Source organism: Tamandua tetradactyla, chromosome X (genome assembly GCF_023851605.1).
Source record: "Tamandua tetradactyla isolate mTamTet1 chromosome X, mTamTet1.pri, whole genome shotgun sequence".
Lineage (NCBI taxonomy): Eukaryota > Metazoa > Chordata > Mammalia > Pilosa > Myrmecophagidae > Tamandua > Tamandua tetradactyla.
Genome location: NC_135353.1, coordinates 8657 through 32311, shown reverse-complemented (window position 1 = coordinate 32311; position 23655 = coordinate 8657). Strand labels below are relative to the sequence as shown.

Genomic DNA, 23655 nt, shown 5'->3' with positions numbered 1-23655 from the left:
CTCACCAGCACAGTCCTGCAACCCATGACTCACAGCCCACACACGTGAGCTCCGTCACCCATTACCCTCCCCGCATTTCAACCCCTCGTGTGTGTACCCGCTCCACAGTTGCATCCCAGGCACGCACACGCCTGCCCCAGACCAACCCACCTCTCCTGTGCAAGCAGTCTTACCCCACCCCTCCCGAGCCCTACCTCCCAGCCCTGTCCCTGCAGGTGGTTGACAGCTCATAAAAGCTGTGGGCACTTACCTCCATAACCAGGCTACCCCCACCCCCAGCTTGTACAGTCATGCAACCCCACCCCATCCCCCCTGAGTTCTGCACACGTGTACATCAGTTTACAGCTCTCCCAGGTCTGTGCATGCACACGGCCACCACTCACACCCCCCAGCTCTGGGCAAGCACTGATCTGCGCAGCTAGGATGCATCCACCCCCAGACCATGCAGGCGCAATGTTGACCTGCTGCCCTGAGCTCTGCATGCACACAAAGGGCCACGAGCCCTAGACCAATGCACACCAGGGCCTTGCCCCTCAGACCTGCACTCATGCAGCTACATCCTCCCGTGCCGCTGAGCACCCATGCTCACAGGCACCAGTGTAGCATCCCCAACCTGCACCTATACCTGTGCTGCAACACATCACAATCACTGCACTGTTGTGCCCCACCCTGCATCCTGCTCAACATCCATCCCACAAATACAAGACTTTAGACTACTGAGGGAAATGAATTTCCAAAGTAAGCTAATCAAGATATTTACATGCCGTGAAGATGGAAGAAGATCACTAAACATATGATGCAGACAGATATAGCCCAGCCTAACTACCAAATTAAACACCAGAGGAGACACAGACATTGGAACAACTAATCAAAAATGTGCATATAACTGTACTAAATAAAATAAATGGGATAGCTAATGACATAAAGGAGATGAGCATAAAGAGGAATAGAAAGAATAAATAGAAAAATAGCAGATATCACAGCGATTAAAGATGCTGAAGACCAAATAAAAACATACTGGAGACACACAACAGCAGATTTGAAGAGGCGGAAGAAAGAATAAGCAAACTAGAGAAGAGGACAACTGATTCCAAACATTCAAAACAGCAAATAGCAAAAAAAGATGGAAAAATTTGAATTGAATCTCAGGGAAATGATGGACAAAACAAAGCACACAAATGTAAGAATCATTGGTTTCCCAGAAGAAGAAAAGAGTAAAGGGTTAGCAAGATTAGTTGAGGATATAATGGGAAGAAACTTCCCAGCCCTTACAAAGGACATAAGTATGCAAGTCAGAGAAGCTTAATGAGCTCCAAATAGAATAAATCCAAATAGGCCTTCCCCAAGAGACATACTAATCAGTGTGTCAAATGTTGAAGAGACGCAGAAAATCCTGAAAGCAGCAAGAGAAAAACAACCTACTTCATACAAGGTTACCTTATAAGACTGCGTTCAGATTACTCAACTGGCACTACAGAGGTGAGAAGGCAGTGGTATGATATATTTAAGATCCTAAAAGAAAGACTTCCAGCCAAGAATTCTGCACCCAGCCAAATTGTCCTTCAAAACTGAGGAAGAGATTGAAATGTTCACAGACAAGTCCTGAAAGAATTTGTCAGCAAGAGACCAGCCCTACAAGAAGTACTAAAGGGAGTTCTGCCAGTTGAAAAAAAAAGGCTGGATAGGGACTTCTGGATGTGGGCACAGAATTGAAGATTACCAGTAAGAGTAACTTAAAGTATAAAAAGAGAGAGGGGAGATGGTGCAATAGTGGCTCAGTAGCAAAATTCTCGTCTGCAATGGCAGAGACCTGGGTTTGAGTCCCAGAGCCTGCCCGTGCCAAAAATTAGAAAAGAGAGAGAGAGAGAGAGAGAGAGAGAGAGAGAGAGAGAGAGAGAGAGAGAGAGAGAAGAAAAAGAATGTATAAATCTGACAAATAAAATCCGAAAGATAAGGTGGTAGATTCAAGAAATGCCTTTTCAGTAATGAATTTGAATGTTAATGGTCAAAACTTACCAATTAAAAGATACAGATTGGCAGAGTGGTTTAAGAAATATAATCCAGCTATATGCTGCTAACAAGAGCCTCATCTTAGACACAAGGATATAAATAGATTGAAAGTGAAAGGATGGAAAAAGATGTTCCACACAAGTTGTAACCAAAAGAAAGTAGGAATAGCTATACTAATACTGGATGCAATAGACTTTAAATGTGAAGACAGCATAAGAGACAAAGAAGGACACTATATTAATAAAAGTGACAATGCACCAAGAAAAAATAACAGTCGTAAATGTTTATGCTTCTAATCAAGACACTCCAAAGAACTTGAAACAGACATTGGCAAAACTGAAAGGCGCGATAGAAGTTTCAACAGTAGTAGGAGATTCATACACCATTCTCCTCTATAGCTATAACAACCAAACAGAAGATCAACAAGAAAATAGAGAAGTTAAACAACTTGATAAATGAATTAGACTTAACAGACATATATAGGTTATTACACCCCAAAACACCAGGATGTACATTCTTCTCTAGTGCTCCTGGAACATTCTCCAGGATAGATCATATGCTGGGGCACAAAATAGGTCTTTATAAGTTTAAAAACATTGAAATTATTCAAAGCACTTTCTCTGATCACAATAGAATGAAGCTGGATACGAATAACCACCAAAGAACGAGAACTTTTAGAAATATATGGAGAGTAAATGACACACTCTTAAACGACCAGTGGGTCAAAGAAGAAATAGCTAGAGAAATCAGTAGCTATCCTGAGATGAATGAAAATGAGAGTACAACATATCAGAATTTATGGAATGAGTCAAAGGCTGTGCTGAGATGGAAATTTATTGTCCTAAATGCCTATATTAAAAAACAAGAACGAGCAAAAATCGAAGACTTTTAACTGTTCACCTGGAGGAACTTGAGAAAGAACAGGAGACTAACCCCAAAGCAAATAGAAGAAGAGAATTACTGATTTTCTCAAAGAACCAACTTCTGGTTTTATTGATTCTATTGTCATTTTGTTCTCCCATTCATTTACCTCTGCCTTAATCTTTGTTATTTACTTAATAACAAAGTAAAATAACTAGCACCAATCCTGCTCAAACTTTACCAGAACATTGAGGAAAAAGGAACACTACCTAACTCATTTTATGACGGTAATATTTTAATACCAAAACTGGGTAAAGATGCTATAAGAATGGAAAAGTACAGGCCAATCTCCCTAATGAACATAGATGCAAAAATTCTCAACAAAATACCAGCAAATCGAATCCAACAACACATTAAAAGAATTTTGTACCATGACCAAGTAAGGTTTATATTAGGAATGCCAGATGGTTCAACACAAGAAAATCAATTAATGTAATACAGCACATTAACAAGTTGAAAGGGAAAAATCACATGATCATCCCATTTGATGCTGAAAAAGCATGCAACAAGATTCAACATCCTTTGCTGATAAAAACATTTCAAAAGATAGGAATCAAAGGAAACTTCCTCAGTATGATAAAGGGCATATGTCATGGTCAGGTTCTTGTGTAAACTTGGCCAAGTGGTGGTACCTGTGTGTCTGGTTGGGCAAATGCTGGTCTGTCTGTTGCGATGAGGACATTTAGATCATGATCATGTCAGCTGCATCCATAGCTGATTCCATTTGTAATCAGCCAAGGGGTGTGTCAGCCAAAGGGGAGTATCTTCGACAATGAGTAATGTTTAATCTGATCACTGGAAGCCTTTTAAGGAGGTTTCAGAAGAGACCGGTTCTTCCTGCTTTGGCAGGCGAGCCTCTCCTGTGCAGTTCGTCCAGACCCTCCATCGAACTCATCGGCTTCACAGCCTGCCATGCAGATTTTGGACTCTGCGTTCCCTCAGTCACGTGAGACACTTTTATAAATTTTATATTTGCAAGTGTTCCCTGTTGATTCTGTTTCTCTAGAGAACCCTAACTAATACATCTTGGTACCAGGAGTGGTTCTTAAGAAACACAATCTTAAAAATGGGTTTTAGTGAATGGTTTTCTACTCTGACTGGACTCAAAGACACTAAGGATTCTGACTCCCATAATCAGAATGACACTTCTAATCCATGGAGTGAGTTGGCAAAAGAGATAGTCAAAATATCACCATTTGATTCTCCTAATTCTTTGCTTGTACGAAGCCAGACTCTGGGGGATAATGTTTTTGACACCTTTATGGAGTTTTGTGGAAGTAAGAGGTATAGAGATGTTGGCTGGTTGTTGTTGGATACACTGGCTACATTAAGGAATGAAAAGGATGGGCTTAAGGCTTCAAACAAGAAGCTTAAGCACCCTCTGACAGATGTAGACATATCTATGAGTATCCTGAAGGAAAATTTTATTTCCTGTAGCCGTAGATTTGAGATCTCTGAAAATCAGACTCAGAATCTTATTGTTAGAGTAGCAACTTTACAATGTAAACAGAAATCTCAATCTTGCACGGTGTCTGCCGTTAAAGTGAGGGCATTGATTGGAAAGGAGTGGGACCCTGAAAATTGGGATGGTGACATATGGATTGATAATGATGTCGGGGGTGAGGTTGTAGCCACAGGTCATGCTGAGTCTTCTCTAGATAACCCTGTAATAGTTTGCTCTGAGGACATAACCGCCCCACCTCCAGCCTGCCTTGAGGAGTTGGCCACCCAACCTCCTCCTGAAGGGTTTAGCCCTAGAGTGATTAATCCTGTTTCACCAGATGAAACTGCAAATGAAGACCCTGAAGCAAATGGCTTGGAAGATATGTCTAATTCTTTTCAAGACCCACCCCCACCACATTTCATTTCTTCCAAACCTATAACTAGGCTAAAGTCCCAACAGATAAATAGATAAATGGAAACTCCTCAAAATCAAATGCTTCTGCATCTCAAAAGACTTTGTCAAAAAGGTGAAGAGGCAGTCAACTCAATGGGAGAAAATATTTGGAAATCGCACATTGGACAAAGGTTTGATATCCTGTATGCATAAAGAAATCATACAACTCAACAACAAAAGGGCAAACAACCCAATTATAAAATGGGCTAAAGAGATGAATATGTATTTTTATGAATAACAAATACAGATGGCTCAAAAGCACATGAAGAGTTGCTCATTTTCATTAACTGTAAGGGAAATGCTGATCAAGACTACAATGAGATACCACCTCACACTTATAAGAATGGCTGCTGTTAAACAAATAGGAAACTATAAATGTTGGAGGGGATATGGAGAAATTAGGACACTTATGCCCTGCTGGTGGGAATGTATAATGGTACAACCGCTATGGAAGACAGTTTGGCTGTTCCTTAGGAAACTAAATATCCAGTTGCCTTATGACCCAACAATACCACTTCTTGGTATACACCCAGAAGAGCTGAAAGCAGTGACACAAACAGACATTTGCTCACTGATGTTCATAGCAGTATTATTCACAGTTGCCAGAAGATAGAAATAATCCAAGTACCCATCAACATATGAGTGGATTAACAAAATGTGGATGGAATATTAGCAGTAAAACGAAACAATGTCCTGAAGTACTTGACAAGATGGATGAACCTTCAGAACATAATGCTGAGTGAGATAAGCCAGATACAAAAGGGTAGATACTGTATGATTCCACTTTTATGACCATGGTAAAGGTAAAATCAGAGGCTTATAATACAGAATATAGGGTACTTAGAGATACATAGAAGCTAGAGATGGGTAAACGGTTAGCTAATGAAGTTGAACTCAAATGTAAGGGAATAGATAGATGTGAAGGTGATTCTCTAGTGGGTCTATAAGTAATATCAAGGTGAACAAGATTGAAAGGGGTTGTATAGACGTATGTGTCCCACTGATTAACACTAGAAATATAAATAAGTTCTTATAAGAACTACTTCAAAGGTATGATTCATGTACAAAGAATGTTTAAGTCCAGGGTACAGGGGGAAAACTGCTGTTGCATGCTATGGGCTGATGTTTAACAGGAAAACATCAGCAGTACCACAGCAACAGCAGGGGTAAATAATGGGGGAAGGGACAAGATAGGGGGAGATTTGGATTTCCTAATTGTTGAGGGTGTGTTTATTGGTTATCATTCTCTAGGGAACAAAGAAATTATCTAAAATTGAGAGTGTTGATGGACTTTGGATTTGGGCATTGTACATGATGCCTAATGAATGCAGGTGGCTGAAGGATACACTGACTGAGAAGTAGATTGGCGAATGCTGGTGTATACATTTAATCGAATATTGTGCTGCCACAAAAAGGAATGAAATCATGAGGCATGCAATATTGTGAATGAACCTGTGGGATATTTGATGAAGCAAAATAAGCCAGAAACAAAAGAGCAATTATTGTATGGTCTCCTTTAGAAAATGCTTACAAGAAAACAGGGCCTAGATTATAAGCTCTTATAGCAGTCGCTTTAAGTCCAGAGTGGTTATTATTTTGGATTTTGAGAGGCATATAAAAATAAAACCTGTTATTTAGAGATAAGAATGAAACAATCAAGTTGAGGTTGAAGTAATTCAGAACATAGGGGTAAGGAAGACAATGTCTATATTTTAGAACCACACTACTCTTTGAGACCAAAGGGTGAAAGGTTTATATTATCTGGAACTGAAATTTTCTGTAGCACATAATCCAACTCAACCTGTCTGCATAAGTTATTTGAACAATTGAAATACAGGGATCCCAGAATAAGAAAGAGGTCCTTTAATCCTGTATAGCTTAATGTAATGCCTGGATACATCCTAGAGTATATTAAGCAGATAATTCAAAAAGTATTGGCAAAGTACCTTGAGGGATGGGAGAAAAAAATATGAAACTATTAAAGTTTACCATCAGGATTCCCCTGATACTGCGTATGCCTGAGAGTTACTTCTGGAGAACCTCTGTTGTTGCTAAGATGTGGCCTCACTCTGTCTAAGCCCAACTCTGCAAGTGAAATCATTGCCCTCCCCCCTATGTGGGACATGACATCCAGGGGCGAAGGTCTCCCTGGCAACGTGGTAGAGGACTCCCAGGGATGAATCTGTCCCTGACACCATGGGATCAATAATTCCATCCTGATCAAAAGGGGGAAAAGAAATGTAACTAATAAAGTATCAATGGCAGAGAGAGAACAAAAAGAGTGGCAGAGAGGCAACTCTGGAGTTTGCTCTTATGCAAGCTTCAGTTAGACATTGCCACCTATCATAACCTGCCAACCCCAACCAGGACAATTCCAGCCAATCCTAAAGAACACCTAGGGCAAATTCTACAAAGGTTCCATGCACCAGAGTAACTGCAGAAACCTGCAACCTCCATATGGGTCCCTGGATCACATAAGTCCTGAAACCTAGAGGGCACAGCCTCTCCAGAACATCATATAGTCCTGTCCAATATGAAAAAGTTAGAATGGCCATAGCCCAAACACCTGTAAAGAGAGGGATGGAAAGATCAAAGGTGATGGTGGAGTTATACAGAGAAGATAGCATTTAACAAATGAATATGATTGCTGAATCATTACATTTATGTCTCTTTTAGTCTCCAGTATCTTAGACCAGCTAGAAGTAAAAACCTAAATTGTGAAATTGTAACCCCTGTCAAACTCTGAAATATGCTCTATAACTAATTGTGGTGCTGTGCTTTGAAATTTATTGCTTTTTAGTATATATGTTATTTTTCAAAAGAAAAGAAAAAAAGTCGATTGTGGTGATAAAAAAGTATTTAAGCTTTCTAGCCTCCTATATTCTGGAGCAGCTAGAAGGAAAAATCTGAGAGGATCATGTGGTAGCCCATGACAAACTCTGGGATCTGTCCTGTAACTACTTGTTGAAGAGTGCTTTGGAAACTATTGCTTTTTTCTTTCTTTGCTTTTTATATATGTTATACTCTACAATAAAAAAGTTTACAAAAAAGATAATAAAATAAAAAGCAAAAAAAAATGTACTTGGAAATTTATTGCTTTTTTGTATATATTTCACAATAAAAAAATCATAAAAAAAGAATATGATCTTTTAAGGGGTACATAACAGCTCTAAACTACTACAGTTTCATTTGCCCATTTTTTAATTGGATTGTTTTGTCTTTCTGTTGTTGAGTTGTAGGATCTCTTTATATATTCTGGATATTAAACCTTTATCTGATATGTGGTTTCCAAATATTGTCTTCCATTGAATAGGCTGCCTTTTTTCTTTCTTGACAAAGTACTTTGGTGCATGAAAGTATTCATTTTTGAGGCGATCCCAATTTATCTATTTCTTCTTTCATTGCTTGTGCTTTCGGTGTAAGGTCTAGGAAACTACTTCCTGTCACAAGATCTTTAGGATACTTCCATACATTTTCTGCTAAGAGTTTTATGTTCTTAATCTAATGTTTAAGTCTTTTGATCCAGTTTGAATTTTTGTATAAGGTTTGAGATAGAAGTCCTCTTTCATTTGTTTGGATATGTATATATAATTCTCTAAGCACCATTGTTGAAGAGACTGTTCTGTCCCAGTTGAGTGGACTTGGCAGTCTTGTCAAAAATCAGTTGTCTGTGGATGACAGGGGTCTTTTTTTTGATTCTAGGCAATTGTCCCTTTTATATAAATTTTCCAAAGCAATATAAGATTTTTCATATTTTTTTTACTTTGTAATATATATCTCAACTTGTTCTTATATTTGTTATTAGTACCTTCTCCTCTTTTCCCATCAGGCCTGACAGGTGTGTATTTTCAAGGTGCCGACTATTGGCTTTTTGAACCTCTTTATTATTTTTTCTGTTTCATTAAATCTTGCTTTTTCTTTCCCTTTATTGGCTATAGTTGTTTCACTTGTTCTTCTAGTATTTTAAGTGGACTTTTTCAGTGATTAATTTTCAACATTTTCCTTTTGTTAAATTTTCATTATAGCTATAAATTTCTCACTATGTAATCTTTTAACTACAATCACAAGTTAGATGCATAGTGATTTCACTATTGTTTAGTTCTAAACATTCTAGTTTTTATGAAACTATATTATTTCTACCATAATTCATTTAAAGCTAGGTTGCCATGGTATCTATTTTAAATTTCAAAATTTACCAATTTGTGAGTTTTTTTTTAATCAACACAATCAGCTTTGCTTTTGTGAGAAATAACATATATACAAAAAAGCATTAAATTACAGAGCACAACACAACAATTAGTTGTAAACAGATTTCAGAGTTTGGTATGGGTTACAATTCTAAAGCTTTGGTTTTTACTTCTAGTTGCAGTAAGATACTGGAGACTAAAAGATATGTCAATTCAGTATGATTCAGCAATTATAATCATTTGTTAAATCCTATTTTCTCTGTATAATTCCATCTTCAGCTCTGATCTTTCTCCCACTGTTTAAGGGTATTTTGGCTATGCCCATTCTAACTTTTCCATGTTGGAGGGGGCTGTTGATAATATGGAATAGGGAGATGGAACTGTCTGATGTTCTGGAGAGGCTGAGCCCTCTAGGATTCAGGACTTATCTGATCCAGGGATCCATCTCGAGGTAGTAGGTTTCTGGAAAGTTACCCTAGTAAGTGGAACCTTTGTAGAATCTTTTTGTTTGTTTGTTTCATTTTTGTTTTGTTTTTTATTGTGAAATATAACATATATATATATATAATGCAGTAAATTTCCAAGTACATTTTAAGTAGTTATAGAACAGATTTGAAAGTTTGGTATAGGTTACTGTTTCACGATTTTTCGTTTTTTCTTCTAGCTGCTCCAAGACACTGGAGACCAAAAGAAATATCAATATAATTTTCAGCAGTCATACTGATTTAAATCTTATCTTCTCTGTTATACTATTCCTTCTCTTTTTTTTCTGTTTTGTGATAAATAACATATATACAAAACCAATAAATTTCAAAGTACATCGCAACAATTAGTTGTAGAACAGATTTCAGAGTTTGGTATGGGTTACAATTCTGCAATTTTAGTTTTTACTAATAGCTTCTCTAAAGTACTGTAAACTAAAAAAAAATATCATTGTAATGATTCAGCAATCATACTCATTTGTTAACCCTACCTTCTCTGTATAACTCCACTATCACCTTTGAACCTTCTTCCACTATCTAAGGGTATTCAGGCTATGCCCTTTCTAACTTTTTCATATCGAAAAGGGCTGTTGATAACGTGGGATAGTGGGATGGAACTAGTTCATGTTCTGGAAGGGCTGGCCCCCTGCATTTATCTGGCCCCTGGACTCATCTGGTCCAGGGACCCATCTGGAGATTGTAGGTTTCTGGAAAGTTACCCTAGTGCATGAAACCTTTGTAGAATCTTATATAATGCCCTGGGTGTTCTTTAGGATTGGCAGGAATGGTTTTGGTAAGTCATGATAGGTAGCAATGTCTAGCTGAATCTTGCATTAAAGTGACCTCCAGAGAAGCCTCTCAACTCTATTTGAACTCTCTCAGCCACTGAATAACATCCTTGTCTTGTTCCTGACCTTAGAGGGAAAGCTTTCAGTCTTTCCCCATTGAGGATGATATTAGCTGTAGGTTTTCATATATTCCCTTTATCATGTTTCCTTATATTCCTGTCTTTCGAAGTGTTTTTATCAAGAAAGGATGCTGAATTTTGTCAAATGACTCTCCTTCGTGAATCGAGATGATCATGTTTTTTTTCCCTTCAATTTGTTCATCTAGTATAGCATATTAATTGATTTTCTTGTGTTGAACCAGTCTTGCATACCTGGAATAAATCTCCCTTGGCCATGGAGTATAATTCTTTTCATGTGCTACTGGATTTGATTTGCAAGTATTTTGTCGAGGATTTTTACATCTTTATTCATTGCAGAGATTGGTCTGTAATTTTCTTTTCTTGTAGTGTCTTTGCTTGGCTTTGGTATTAGAATGATGTTGGCATCATAGAAGGAGTTAGGTAGCTTTCCCTCCTTTTCAACTTTTTTGAAGAGTTTGGACAGGATTGTTACTAATTCTTCTAAATGCCTGGTAGAATTCACATGTGAAGCCATCTGGTCCTGGACTTCTCTTCCTTGGGAGGTTTTTTTATGACTGTTTCAATCTCTTTCCTTATGATTGGTTTGTAGAGGTCTTCTCTTTCTTCTGAAGTCTATAGGTTGTTCTAGGAAGTTGTGCATTTTGTCTAGATTGTCTAGTTTGTTGGCATACAGTTTCTCATAGTCACCTCTCATCTCTTATTTCTGTAGAGTCAGCAGTAATGTCCCCTCTCCCATTTGATTTTATTTATTTGCATCCTCTCTCTTTTATTGTCAGTCTAGCTAAGTTCCATTGAATTTATTGATTTTTCAAAGAACCATCTTCTGGTTTTGTTGATTCTCTCTATTGTTTTCATGTTCTCAATTTCATTTATTAATGCTCTAATTTTTGTAATTTTTTTCCTTCTGTTTGTTTTGGGATTAATTTGGTGATCTTTTTCTAGTTCTTCCAGGTTCTTTTTAAATGTAGACATTTAGAGCAATAAATTTCCCTCTTAGCACTGCCTATGCTGCATCCCATAAATTTTGATATGTTCCATTTTCATTTTCATTTGCCTCAAGATATGTACTGACTTCTCTTGTAATTTCTTCCTTGACCCACTGGCTGTTTAGGAGTGTGTTGTTTAGCCTCTATATATTTGTGAATTTTCCAGCCTTCCACCTGTTATTGATTTCTAGCTTCATTCCATTATGATGCAAGAAAGTGTTTTGCATAATTTCAGTCTTTTTTAATTTATTGAGACCTGTTTTGTGATGTGACATGTGGTCTATCCTGGAAAATGATGCATGAGCACTTGTGTAGAATATATATCCTGCCCTCGTTGCGTTCAGTGTTATGTAAATGTTAAATCATTCAAGATCTTTTTCCTTATTAATCCTCTTTCTGGATGTTATATCCATTGATGAGAGCAAGGAATTGAAGTCTCCAACTATTTTGGTAGAGGTGTCTACTTCTCCAGTCAGTGTTTGCCTCATGTATTGTGGGACACTCTGGCTCAGTGCATAGGTATTTATGATTGTTATGTCTTCTTGTTCAATTGTTCCTTTTATTAATACATAGTGTCTTTCTTATCTGTTTTAATTGTTTTACATTTGAAGTCTAATTTTCAGATATTAGTATAGCAACCCCTGCTCTTTTCTGGTTGTCATTTGTGTGAAATATCTTTTTCCAATCTTTCACTTTTCACCTTTTTTTGTCCTTGAATTTAAAGTAAGTCTCTTGCAATACTTATATCATTTTGTCATTTGGATTATATATGTCGTATTTTATTTTTTCACTTTTTACGCTATTAGTCATCTGTACTGATGATCTTCATTTCTACACCCTCCTCCATGCCTGTCTCTCCTGTCTTTTCCTATCAGCCTGTAGCATTCCCTTTATTATTTGTTGTAGAGCAGGTTTCTTGTTCACTATCTCTCTCAGTATTTGTTTATTTGTAAATATTTTATACCCTCCCTTATTTTTGAAGGAGAATTTGTTCAGATATAGAATTCTTGGCTGGTAGTTTTTTTTTTTTCTTTCAGTGTCTTAAATATATCATACCACTGCCTTCTCAGTCTATGGTTTCTGATGAGAAATCACACTTTGTTTTACCAAGCTTCCCTGTATGTGCAGATCACTTTTCTCTTGCTACTTTCAGAATTCTCTCTTTGTCTTTGATATTTGACAATATGGTTAATAAGTGTCTTGGAGTCAATCTATTTCAATCTATTATTCTGTGATATGTGTTAGTTTGCAAGCTGCCCAGAATGTGTTATACCAGAACTAGAATGGCTTTTAAAAGGGGGAATTTAATAAGTTACAAGTTTATAGTTCTAAGTCTATAAAATTGTCCAAACTAAGACATCCAGGTAAAGATGCCTTGATCCAAGGAAAACCAATAGGTTAGAAGCACCTCTGTCACTGGGAAATCACGTGGCTGGCATCCGCTGGTCCCCTGCTCCTGAACTCCATTGTTTTCAGCCTCTGTTCCTATGAGGATTCCTCACTTTGCTTCTCTGGAGCTGCCTTTTATCTCTTGGTTTCCCTTGACTCTCTCCAGGTTCTTGCTTAACATCTCATGGCAACATCTGCTGGGCTCCAAGCATCTCCAAACATCCTGTCCCTGTTCTCCAGGTGTTGGCATCTGTGTCAGCTATGGATTCTGTCAGCTCTGAGGGTTCTGTTGTTTCTGACTCTCTCCAAAATATTTCCTCTTTTAAAGGATTTCAGTAAACTAATCAAGCCCTACCTGGAATGGGTGGAGTCACATCTCCATGTAATCAAAAGGCCATACCCACAATTGGGCGCTTCACATCTTTGTGGATATAATCTAATCAGACGTTTCCAACCTACAGTATTGGATTAGGATTAGAAGAAATCTGCCTACACAAGATTGGATCAGGATTAAAGTATGGTTTTTCTGGAATACATTATATTTACAAACCAGCACAGAGTACATTGCGTTTCTTGGATCTGTAATTTTCCATCTTTCATGAGTTAGGAAAATTCAGCAATTATTTCCCCAATTATTCTTTCTGCTCCTTTTCCCTTCTTTTCTCCTTCTGGGCTATCCATAATACATATATTCCTGTGTTTCATGTTATCATTCAATTCCCTGCTCAGATTTTTCCTTTCTTTTCCCTACATATATTTTTTGTATGTTGTATTTTAGATGGCCTGTCCTCTAGTTCACTATTTCTTCTGCCTCTTCAAATCTATTATTGTAGGTCTCCATTATATGTTTTCATCTCTTCTCTTGTGCCTTTCATTCCCATAAATTCTGTTATTTTTTGCACATTTCCGAAGTCTTCTTTGTTTCCATCCAGTGTCACCTTTTTATCGTTCATCTCTTTTACCACATTTCCTTCAGCTAGTTGGATTGATTTAAAAGGTTTGTTTGAACATCTTTAATTAGTTGTTTAAGTAGCTGTATCTCATGTGAAGTTTGGTTTGGTCCTTTGACTGGGCCATATCTTCATGCTTCCTAATGTGACTCGTGATTTTTTTCTGGTGTCTAGACATCTGATTTTCTTGATTATTCTAGGTGTTGTTTTCCCTCTTTTACCTAGGGTTTTCTTCCTGATTGGCTTTGTGCTCTAAGTATTCTTTAACATGTGGTTCAACTTAATCTAGACCTCTAGTAGCTTCTGTTGAGCTGATCATAATTTTTTCAGCTTTCTTTTTTCTGATTATTTCCCTGCATATATGGAATGATTTTTGAGATTGCCTTTATTTCTGCAGTTGTTTTGCCCCCAGGAAAAAGCTTTTATTCCCTCTTTCTCCTCAGGGAATGTTGATCTGCTCTGTTTTTGTTTGCCTATATATGTTTTTAACACCCCTTTCATTACCTCTAGCAACTTTTACATGCAAGATCTGATTATGGGAGGAGGGTCCCCCTGTGAGGTTCTATCCCAGTCAGTTATTCACAGGAAATACAGGCTCAGGACTCACAATGGGGATGTAATCAGTATCAAGATTCCCTGGAGATGAGACCAGCAGGTTGCCAGTCTTCCCTGTGAAGCCTCCTGATTATTTGCTTTTCCTGTCCTTCCAGCAGATGATGTTCTTCAGACTGCTGATCCCCACAACCTAGGGTGATACTGTGCCTTTAATTCTCAGCCAACCCTGGGGGTGTGGTTGAGACAGTGGCTTCAGGGGTCCAACTAGAAGCTGTTTGAAAATATTGCTGTTTTTCCAGCCCCTGGGGTCTGAGTTCTCTAAATAACAGTCACTGCCTTTGCTGGGCCTTGCCTCCCTCCACCCCACCCCCACCCGTGCTTTCCTGGGTAGAAACTGCTTGCTCATCAGCTACCTGTTCACTGCAGGCTGGAAAAGTTAAAGGACTGTCATCAGCCCCACTTCTGCCCCTGCCAGAGCCTGTTTGAGGCAGGCTGGTCTCTGCTTTTTGTAGGTTGAAACTGCTGTTGTTATCCTGGACTCTGGGCTGTAAATTCTCTGAATGATAGACACCACTTGCTCTGGGCCCTGCATCCCCTTTTTCTTTGGGGAAGATCTTTATGTTAGGAAACTATCTTCCCCCTACCTGACCTGATTAGTTATTTTGTCTCTTAATCAACCCTGCTTCTACCCCTGCCTGAGGTGGGGCTGAAAACAGAGCCAGCCAGCTGCTTTCTTTAATGGGCTGCTAAAAAAAAAATAAATAAAAAGAAGTAGCTGTTCTCAGAGCTGGACCTCACACCCTGGGTTTCCCAATCAAGAACCAGAGTTGGTACCCAGTTCCTTGTGCCCCTTTTCTTGTGCACAGCTGTTTTCCAACAATCGAGCTCAGACCAACTCTAGAAGCCTCTGTTTTTTCAATCAGTTTTGTTTCCTCCCTGCTGGAAGCAAGGCTGAAACAGAAATCCTGGTTTATTTCTTGATTGCATTATAAATATATCTGTGCTTAGAGCTTGTATTCAGCAGTCCTAATTCATTAATCAAATCTGCAGTCGGTGCCTGGCTGAGCTCCCCTTTCTTTCTACTAGGACAAAGGGCTTCTCTTTCCCACCAGGAAGTGCCCCTGAGTTAGCCTGCTGTGCCAGTGGGGGAGGGTTACCAGCCTCCACAGTTTGGATGGATTTACTTACAGCTCTTTGCTGTGATTTATAAAGCCTACTCTTCCATTTTTCCTGAGTGCTGTCCTATGTGTCTAGTCTCCGAAATCCTTCCAAACAGTTGTTTCAGACAGTTCCTGGCTATTTCCTAGCTGTCCTGGAGGACAGACAAAACCCTACAACTCCCTACAAAAGTTCAGCTTAAGCCCTCCTCCTTTTTTTTTTTTTTTTTTAATGTGAGATTTTTCTGTCTTCCTTTCCTTCCCCTTTATAGTATTCCCACTCCAGAGAACCAGATAGGGTCAATCCAGAAAAGATGAATGTACATACCACACTTTGTCTATCCATTCTTTTCTGTGGGGCTTTATTTCTGGATTCCCCAGTTCTTCCATTGATCTATTTATCTCCCCTTATGCCAATTTCACCCTCTCCTGATTACTGTAGCTTTATAGTAACTCTTGAAATTAGATAGTATAAGTCCTCCAACTATTAAGGAGAATTCTTGAGTCTTCCTATCCATGAATATAGCGTATCTCTGCTTTTATTTAGGATTTCTTTAATTCTTCTCAGCTGTGTTTTTTAGCTTTTGGTGTATACGTCTTGCACATATTTTGTTAAAATTATCATTAAGAATTTCATGCTTTTGGATTTTATCATAAATTTCTATTTTATTTTTCAATTTTTTGTTGCTAGTGTTTTAGTTTGCTAAAGCTACCAGAATGCCACACACCAGAGATGGATTGGCTTTTAAAAAGGAGATTTATTTAGTAAAACATTTATAGTTCTTCAGAGGAAAGGCAGCTAGTGTTCATTTCATTTTCTCATTTTTTTATATTAAGGACTATTTGCTCAGATTGCTTAGCTGTGTCTCCTTTTTAATCACTGCTTCAGTTCATAAATCCTATTCAATGCAAATAATCTATTCACTGCATAAATTTATGCTAGATTTAATCAGTTACTTAGCATTGGGTTCGTGTTCACTTTTTCTCTTTCATGTAAAACCTTTACCCCACTTTCACATAGTATCCTGTGCATTCTGTGTCAAGAGAAACACAGGGGCTGTTGCCCCTGCCACTCTCCTTGAGAGACTTTTTGGAAAAGGTGGCTAGAGATGAATGTGGAGTTAAGGGAGTGGATTTTAAAAAGTTTACTGAAGTATAGCATACTTATAGAAAAGCACATCAACCCTAAATGCTTGATATATTTTCACAAAGCGGACACTCCCGTGAAATTAACACCCAGATTAATAACCAGAATATGGCTAGCATCCCAGAACCCCCCACCCCTGTCCTCATCTAGTCATCAGTCCCTCCAAGAGTAACCACTGTACTGAATTCACTAAAAGTATAGCACATGTATTCTGTTTTTGCCAAGCTTCTTTTGCTTAAAATTATGTTTATGAGATTCATCAATGACATGTGTAGTGGTAGATGACTAATTCTCATTGCTGTATATTATTACATTGTGTAAATATAGCACAATTTATCTATATATTCTGCAGTTGATGGGCATTGTGGTAGTTTCCATCTTTGAGGTGTGATAGATAGAAACATTTCTGCACATGTCTTTTGGTGAACTTGTGTACACAACACTGTTGGGTATGATCCTAGGAGTGGAGTAGCTGGTGTCAAAGAAAAAACTGCACCAAACACTGTGAAACGGTCAAGGATGACTTTATCCTGGGCTGCTATGGCAGGGAAGTGAGAGTAAAAGTCAATTTCATGGAAACAGAGGACAGTAAGCTTTTTTAGGGACTGTCGAGTGGGTTGGAGGAAAAGCACTGGAAGATAGGTTGATCACTGAGAGGGGCGAATGATTCACTGAGGTTGCAATTAGGACCACTTCTTTTAGAATGTTTTTCTTTGCAGTAATTAGCCCTCCTGGAGTCTTTAAGGGCTAAGAAAGAGGAAGAGGGAGATAAAGAACTACCTTGTTAGGAGCCTTTTCAATGCCTGGATATTGTAAGGGCCTGGATAAGAGGGATGTCAGAGTCCCTGGAGTCAGGGAGAAACCCATCTAAAGTTTAGTGATGCTAAAGGGAAGTTAAAAAGACCCTCCTGGTCACTGAGCTGCAAGAGATTCAGTACGTATTTAGAAACTGATAATACAAATAATAGAAAATGGGCAAATGAAGGAGTGAAATTCTTTGAGTTTCAGCCTTCATACCACTGAGTATTTATATTCCTATGGAAAGCCAACAGGCTTTTATGGTTCAAAATCTCAAGATTATAGTGGGAAGAACAAGCAAATTGTTTTCAGCCTACTGGCTTAGAATGGGCCTTTCTTACTGGAAGTGTAAAGAGGAAAAGGCATCTTTGAGAGATGGGAGAACCACTTCTGGTGCCAGACGTCTTGTACATTGTTGTAGTAGCAAAAATAAACAAAGGAAGCCTTTCCAGTAAGCTCATATTGCTTATAATTGGCCTGGAAGAGTCCTACGTTTGGAAGCTAGTGATAATGAATGGTCAGTTTCTACTTGTGAAGAGAGGGAGGGGACAAACGGCACTGAGACTTTTAAAGAATTAATGAAAGTTAGATTTTGGAAGGATGAAACAGCAAATCATTCATGTAGTCAATGTGAATTCATTCTTTTGCAGTCTGTGACCTTCAAAACGACCAGCAGAAATCTTGCCCGAGCCATGTGTATGAAGAATCTCAAGCTTACTATCATCATCATTGTCATATCAATTGTAAGTTTTGGCCTTGTAATATGTGTTTTAGTTTTCAATCTCTAAGAAACTAGCTACTGAAATTCTTTCTAATTAGTCAGCACTATGAAATGAGGCACGTGCATCTTTTAATGATGAAACTTGAGTAGGCAGAGGCTGTCCTATGAAATCTTACTATATGAAATAATATTTCTATTTAAACCTCACCTCCTCTATTGAGAATTCTTATATTTAGAGAATTATAATGCGAATGTAAGACATTCCCAGTTTTCCTATATATTTGATGTTTTTGTTACTACAGAAATAGGATTCTTTTACAATTAGATTTTCCAATTGATTTTATATTTTCTAAATCTATTTCTATTTTGTAATTTATCCAACTTTCTACTTTTTTCTATTTTCTACTTGCTTTTTTTTGTATCTTGCAACTTTACATAACTCTCTTATTAGTTCTTATGGCTTGTCAGTTAATTTTTATGTATGCTATAGGTCAGGGGTCAGCAAATGATTTTGTAAAAGGCCAGATAGTAAATATTTTAGGCTTTGTGTGCCGCATCCACTTCTTTTTTTTAAACAACAATCTAAAAATGTAAAAACCATTTTTAGGTCACGTGCCATGATCTATAGTTTGCTTACCCCTGCTCTAAGTAATTTATCACACTATCTGTTAATGATTTTGTATCATCAATTTATATGTGTATATATTCCTATGTATACTTTTACATGATTTTGCATTTACTAGCAATGTTGAGTAATTATGGTATCAGCATGCATCTTTGTCTAGTTCCTGACTTTAATGAGAATATTTTTAATATTTCATTTTTTAAAATGATATTTAGTATGAATTATTAGATTTCTGTTATCTAGTCAAGCAAATTTACCTTAATTTTTAGATTAGTTAGTTTTAATCATTGAAAGGGCATTGAATTTTATATGACATTCCTGCATCCATTGAATTGATAATGTGACTATCTTTAATTTTAATGTATTGAATTACCTTAATAAATTTACTTATAAAGAACTATTCTTTCCTTTCTTTGATAAATTCTAAGAGGTCACTATGTATTATTTTAATACATGATGAGTTTAATTTTTATTTATTTAGTAGTTTTCTGTTTATTTTTATAAATAGAAATTGGTCTGTGCACTATTCTTCTGAAACTCCTATTCAAACAGATATTGGACCTCTTTGAATTCTTGCATGTCTAATAACCTTTCCAAATATATTTAAATTCCTTTGTTTTTGCATTTCACCCTTGGAGAATCATTCAGCTAACTCTTCCAGAAAACTAATTTCATTTTCTCCTTTGTTCATTCTATCAGTCTTCATTTATTAAATTTTTACAACCATGTTTTAAATTTCTAAGATCTTTTCTATTATTTTTAGTTTGACCACTTTTGTTCATTGAACTTGTACCTATTAACAGATGTACTTTCTCTATGAATTTCTCTGGATATATATTAAGTGATTTATTGCAGGGACTGGGCTTATGCAATTGTAGGGGCTGGCTAGGCAAGTCTGAAATCAGTAGAGGTAGAGCAGGCCAGTAGGAAGCAGGTGGAATTTTTTTCATCAGGGAAGCCTCAATTCTGCTGGTCAGGCCTTTCAAGTAATTGAATTGGGCCCATTAAGACTATCTAGGATGATCCCCCTTATTTAGAGTCAGCTGATTATGGGCTTTAATATCAATTACAAATAGCAAATATTGATAATAACTCCTTTAAACAAGAGCTCTTTGGTGTTCTCAGTAATTTTTAAGAGTGTAAAGAGGACCCGAATCATAAGTTTGATAGCCACTGTCTAAGGGAGAGGACAGAAATTCTTTAGTTTGGATGTAGTTCATAGCTGCATAAAGCTTCCTTTCTTCCCCATGCTTTTTGTCATTTGCAGAAGCACAAAGTTATCTTTGAACAGATATCTCAGACTTTTTCTTCTCAACCCTCAGTGGTTGCTAGGAGTCCTCAAGACAGGTCCTCCACTTTAGACATCTGGACCTATCTAACAGACTAGCAACCACAGATACATAGATTTTATACTGGAAATAGTTGTCATGGCCTTAAGTGTTTCCCTTGCTCAGGATCCTCAGTTGGCATATTATGGCTTCTTCCTTCTCGTTTGGTCTGGGAATTTAGATTGATTTATAAAGCTGGAGTATTATGAAATTCAGAATATATTTATTGATTACTTATTGCATGTAGAGCACTGCTCTAAATGTAGCCTCAATCTTTGTAATATCAATCATATTGAACTTCAACTTGAAAATTCTTTATATTTCAGCTGTGACAAATAGCCAACTTGTTATCAAGTTGGTAAACTTTGTATTTCTTGAGTATCTGTGTATGCGTGTGGCAGAATATATGAGTAGTTTATCTATACATTAATACCCAGAATTTGGTGTAACCCCACCCCGACTCCCAACATCTGTAGGAAAGTGAGGCAAATGCTTTGCTGCCCTCTTTTTTGGGCATGCAGTTCAAAAATGCATTCTATTTCAAGCATGTGAGTAATAAAATCAGTCACTTAAAGAGCTTGAGAAATTATAATTTAAAACAAAATAAAATGACAACTTTAATTTTAGTGCAGTATACCTAATGTTCAAAATAAATATATTTTGGAATGTAATGATGTGAGCAAGTATATGTGTTTTTTAAATATCATAATTTTAAATTAGAGTCATAGAATTGAAAAAGTAAACACATAAAAGTAAACACATTATCCATTAAAAAACCTGCGTTTTTGCAGGGTACTTGCATCGTCATTTTTCCTTTCATTTGATAATCACAATTTGTGTCCTTATCCACTGAAAAGTTTGTAGCAACATTATGTTCATATATGGTATAGATGTAGACTCCCTACTAATGCTTTTTTCATATAAGCTTATCATCCTAATAATGAAAATTTTATCCATGTATAAAATTTTAAAATTCATTATAAAATCATAGTTCAAGAGAATTATGGTAATCTATGGTCTTTATGACTGTTAATAATGCATCACTAAGACTTGTTCATACAACCTTGATTCTGCCTAGTTTCCAGGGAAGAGCAACAACTCCACTGATTTCTCTCCCAACTAAGAAAAAATAGTGGAATTCAGGTGGGTGAGAGAGTTATATCATAAATGTTAATTTTAACTCCACTCCAATCTTTGAAAATACTTGACTAGTTTATTGCATTACTACAGAACAGCTACTCTAATGTAACCAAAAGTATTTGTTAATAGGGCTTTACTTTGCTTTATGTATTATTTAGGAGCGCATGATAGATTCAAGAAAATAAAATTGCCTTCCCCCTCCCTCCAGGTGTTCATCTATATCATTGTGTCACCTCTCTGTGGTGGATTTACATGGCCAAGCTGTGTGAAGAAATAAGAAAGAGTTATCATTAACCAAGGATATGAGAGAATAAGGAGTTAAAAGCAATCCATGTGATTCAAGCCTTTCACGACTGACAGATGGTATCTGTTAGTCTCTTCAACCCTCTTGTCACTTTTTTAATCTTGTTCTATGCCTCCAGATTTATCTTTGTCCTATCAACCAGTTTATCGCAGTGCACTTCAGATTGAACCATTCATTGCAGCATTAGCCTTAAACAGGCGTTTGTTTCTTTGTTGTAACTAGTATCTACTTAGAGAAATATTTTTGGTTTTAATTGCACAAAGCTGTCACCAAGATGGAAATTACCAGGTTTATGAGCTGTATCCTAAAACCAAGGAAGGACTTTATGTATTAACACAAGCATTCAAGCGACAATTAGTATTGCTTATATCTCATCCTAATGTCTTTTGTTATTGAAGAGTTTTAGGTGCTTCAAACAATATAAATGAAGAGTAGTTGTTATTTTGAGAATTGTAATTAATTGTTGGTGCTGCTTGTTTTTAGGAGCCCAGACAGATTAAGTATTCTAAAACATTTTATTTCAATCAGATGGGGAGCATTTTGCTAGCCTATTAGAAGCACACACAATTATCACTGTTCTCTTAGTATTCGCTTTCAGAAATAAAGTTCAGTGGGCTGATCATTTACAATACAATGAATGGCTTGATAAACGATTTCCACATTGCAATTGGTTTGAGAAGATGATGGTTTAAATATTGTTGCAAATTGTGCTTTTTTTATATTCCTTTTTCCTCTGTGGATATTTAGGGCAGTGGTATTGTTAATACTGGTAATGGAAGGGCTGGAGAGGCAAATTGCTCTGGCTCACCAAAGAAAAAACATGAAAACCAAGTTGGATGTGCTAGCATTTTAGATGTATGAAGAGAGGTATTGTGGGAAATTTTTTCCATTCTGGGAAAAGCCCAAACTGAATAGAGTCACCAGTCAAATCCAGGGTTTGGGTTTGACTGTTGTTGAATAATAGTTTGAGCATCCTTTGTGGGCTAATAAATTCTTTAATCTGCATAGTTTTGAAGAATTATTTTGTGAAACTATGATTGGACAGTATGATGTATAGAAACAACATAAAATAATTTAACATCCATTTAACTGCAGTGTAAGAAAAATGGGCTATAATCATACTGCTTAGGCTACTCTGCCACCTATTATCTAGTATGTATTTTTGGTGTGTATCTGAAAGGAGGATATCTGTTCCCCTAGATCTAATTGCATTTATGCATCAGTAAGTGCTTTTAAATAGAAATTATATCTGACTATTTTCAAAAGAAAAGGATAAATTAGTCTGTAGAATATAGTCACCTGTTCTGCCTATTCACGTGCCTTGAATGTATCACATAATCTGGCTCATAGTTCCTGTTCTTCCATCTAAACCTCTTGATTCATGCTATCTATTTCATGTATTTTAAGTATATCTTAAGCCCGCTCTTTAACTGTTGATCATGCATAGCACAAACAGTTTTCCAGTCCTCTTTAACAGCACAAATGCCTTTTAATTGCATCGGCATTTTCTATAAGAAAACTGAATTTGTTCTAATAAATCATTCGGCACTTCTGAATAATAGTTTCTAAATGTCTTTAATCCAACGAAAAAGGTTTTAAGCTTATTTCCCTTTCTTATACACACCTGAATAAAATTAATTTGCATGTTTTAGGGATCAATTACTTAACTGTTCCTTGATCTATTTATGTATAAGAATGCTTTTTAAAGCACGTCTTGTTTTAAATAATGAGCAAACTGAAGAAATTAATAAAACTTAAGAGTAATACGATGAGTTGCTTGCTTAAAAAGTTCTTCCTGGAATCTGCTTTCTTGTGACGACCTTTTGTTTCTAGAGCAAAAGCATTTAACTAATGCTTAAAATATATTTGGAAGTGTTTGCGCCTTTAAGATCTATAGCATAGTGTCAGATATGTAGAATTTCTTCAGAATTGAAAGACGCGAAAAGGGGAAAAAGAACATAAAATATGTAAGGCCATGCTGAAAACAATGAAAGATCTGAACTGACCACACTGCCTGCAAACCATTATCCCAAGACCATGGTTTAGAGAAAACAGAAAAAGTACCCCAGTAATTGTTATCAAGTTCAACACAGTTTTGAAATTTTTTCCTGAGGTTCAATGACAGTTTCT

The 23655-nt window shown here is 36.9% G+C and overlaps 1 protein-coding gene across 5 annotated transcripts in view; it reads left to right on the top strand.

Moving 5' to 3' along the window:
* VAMP7 (vesicle associated membrane protein 7) overlaps nt 1–23331 on the top strand; it is a 62050-nt gene extending 38719 nt beyond the window's left edge. For 3 of the 5 annotated variants that reach the window (XM_077146084.1, XM_077146086.1, XM_077146082.1), the window contains 2 exons: nt 18058–18150; nt 21430–23321. In XM_077146084.1, coding sequence (XP_077002199.1) covers nt 18058–18150; nt 21430–21515 — 179 coding nt within the window. In that variant the 3' untranslated portion in view covers nt 21516–23321. Of the gene's footprint in view, nt 1–18057; nt 18151–21159; nt 21225–21429 lie in introns of all 5 variants that reach the window. The other 2 variants (XM_077146085.1, XM_077146083.1) reach the window with 2 other exon arrangements.
* The last annotated feature ends 324 nt before the right edge of the window (nt 23332–23655 follow it).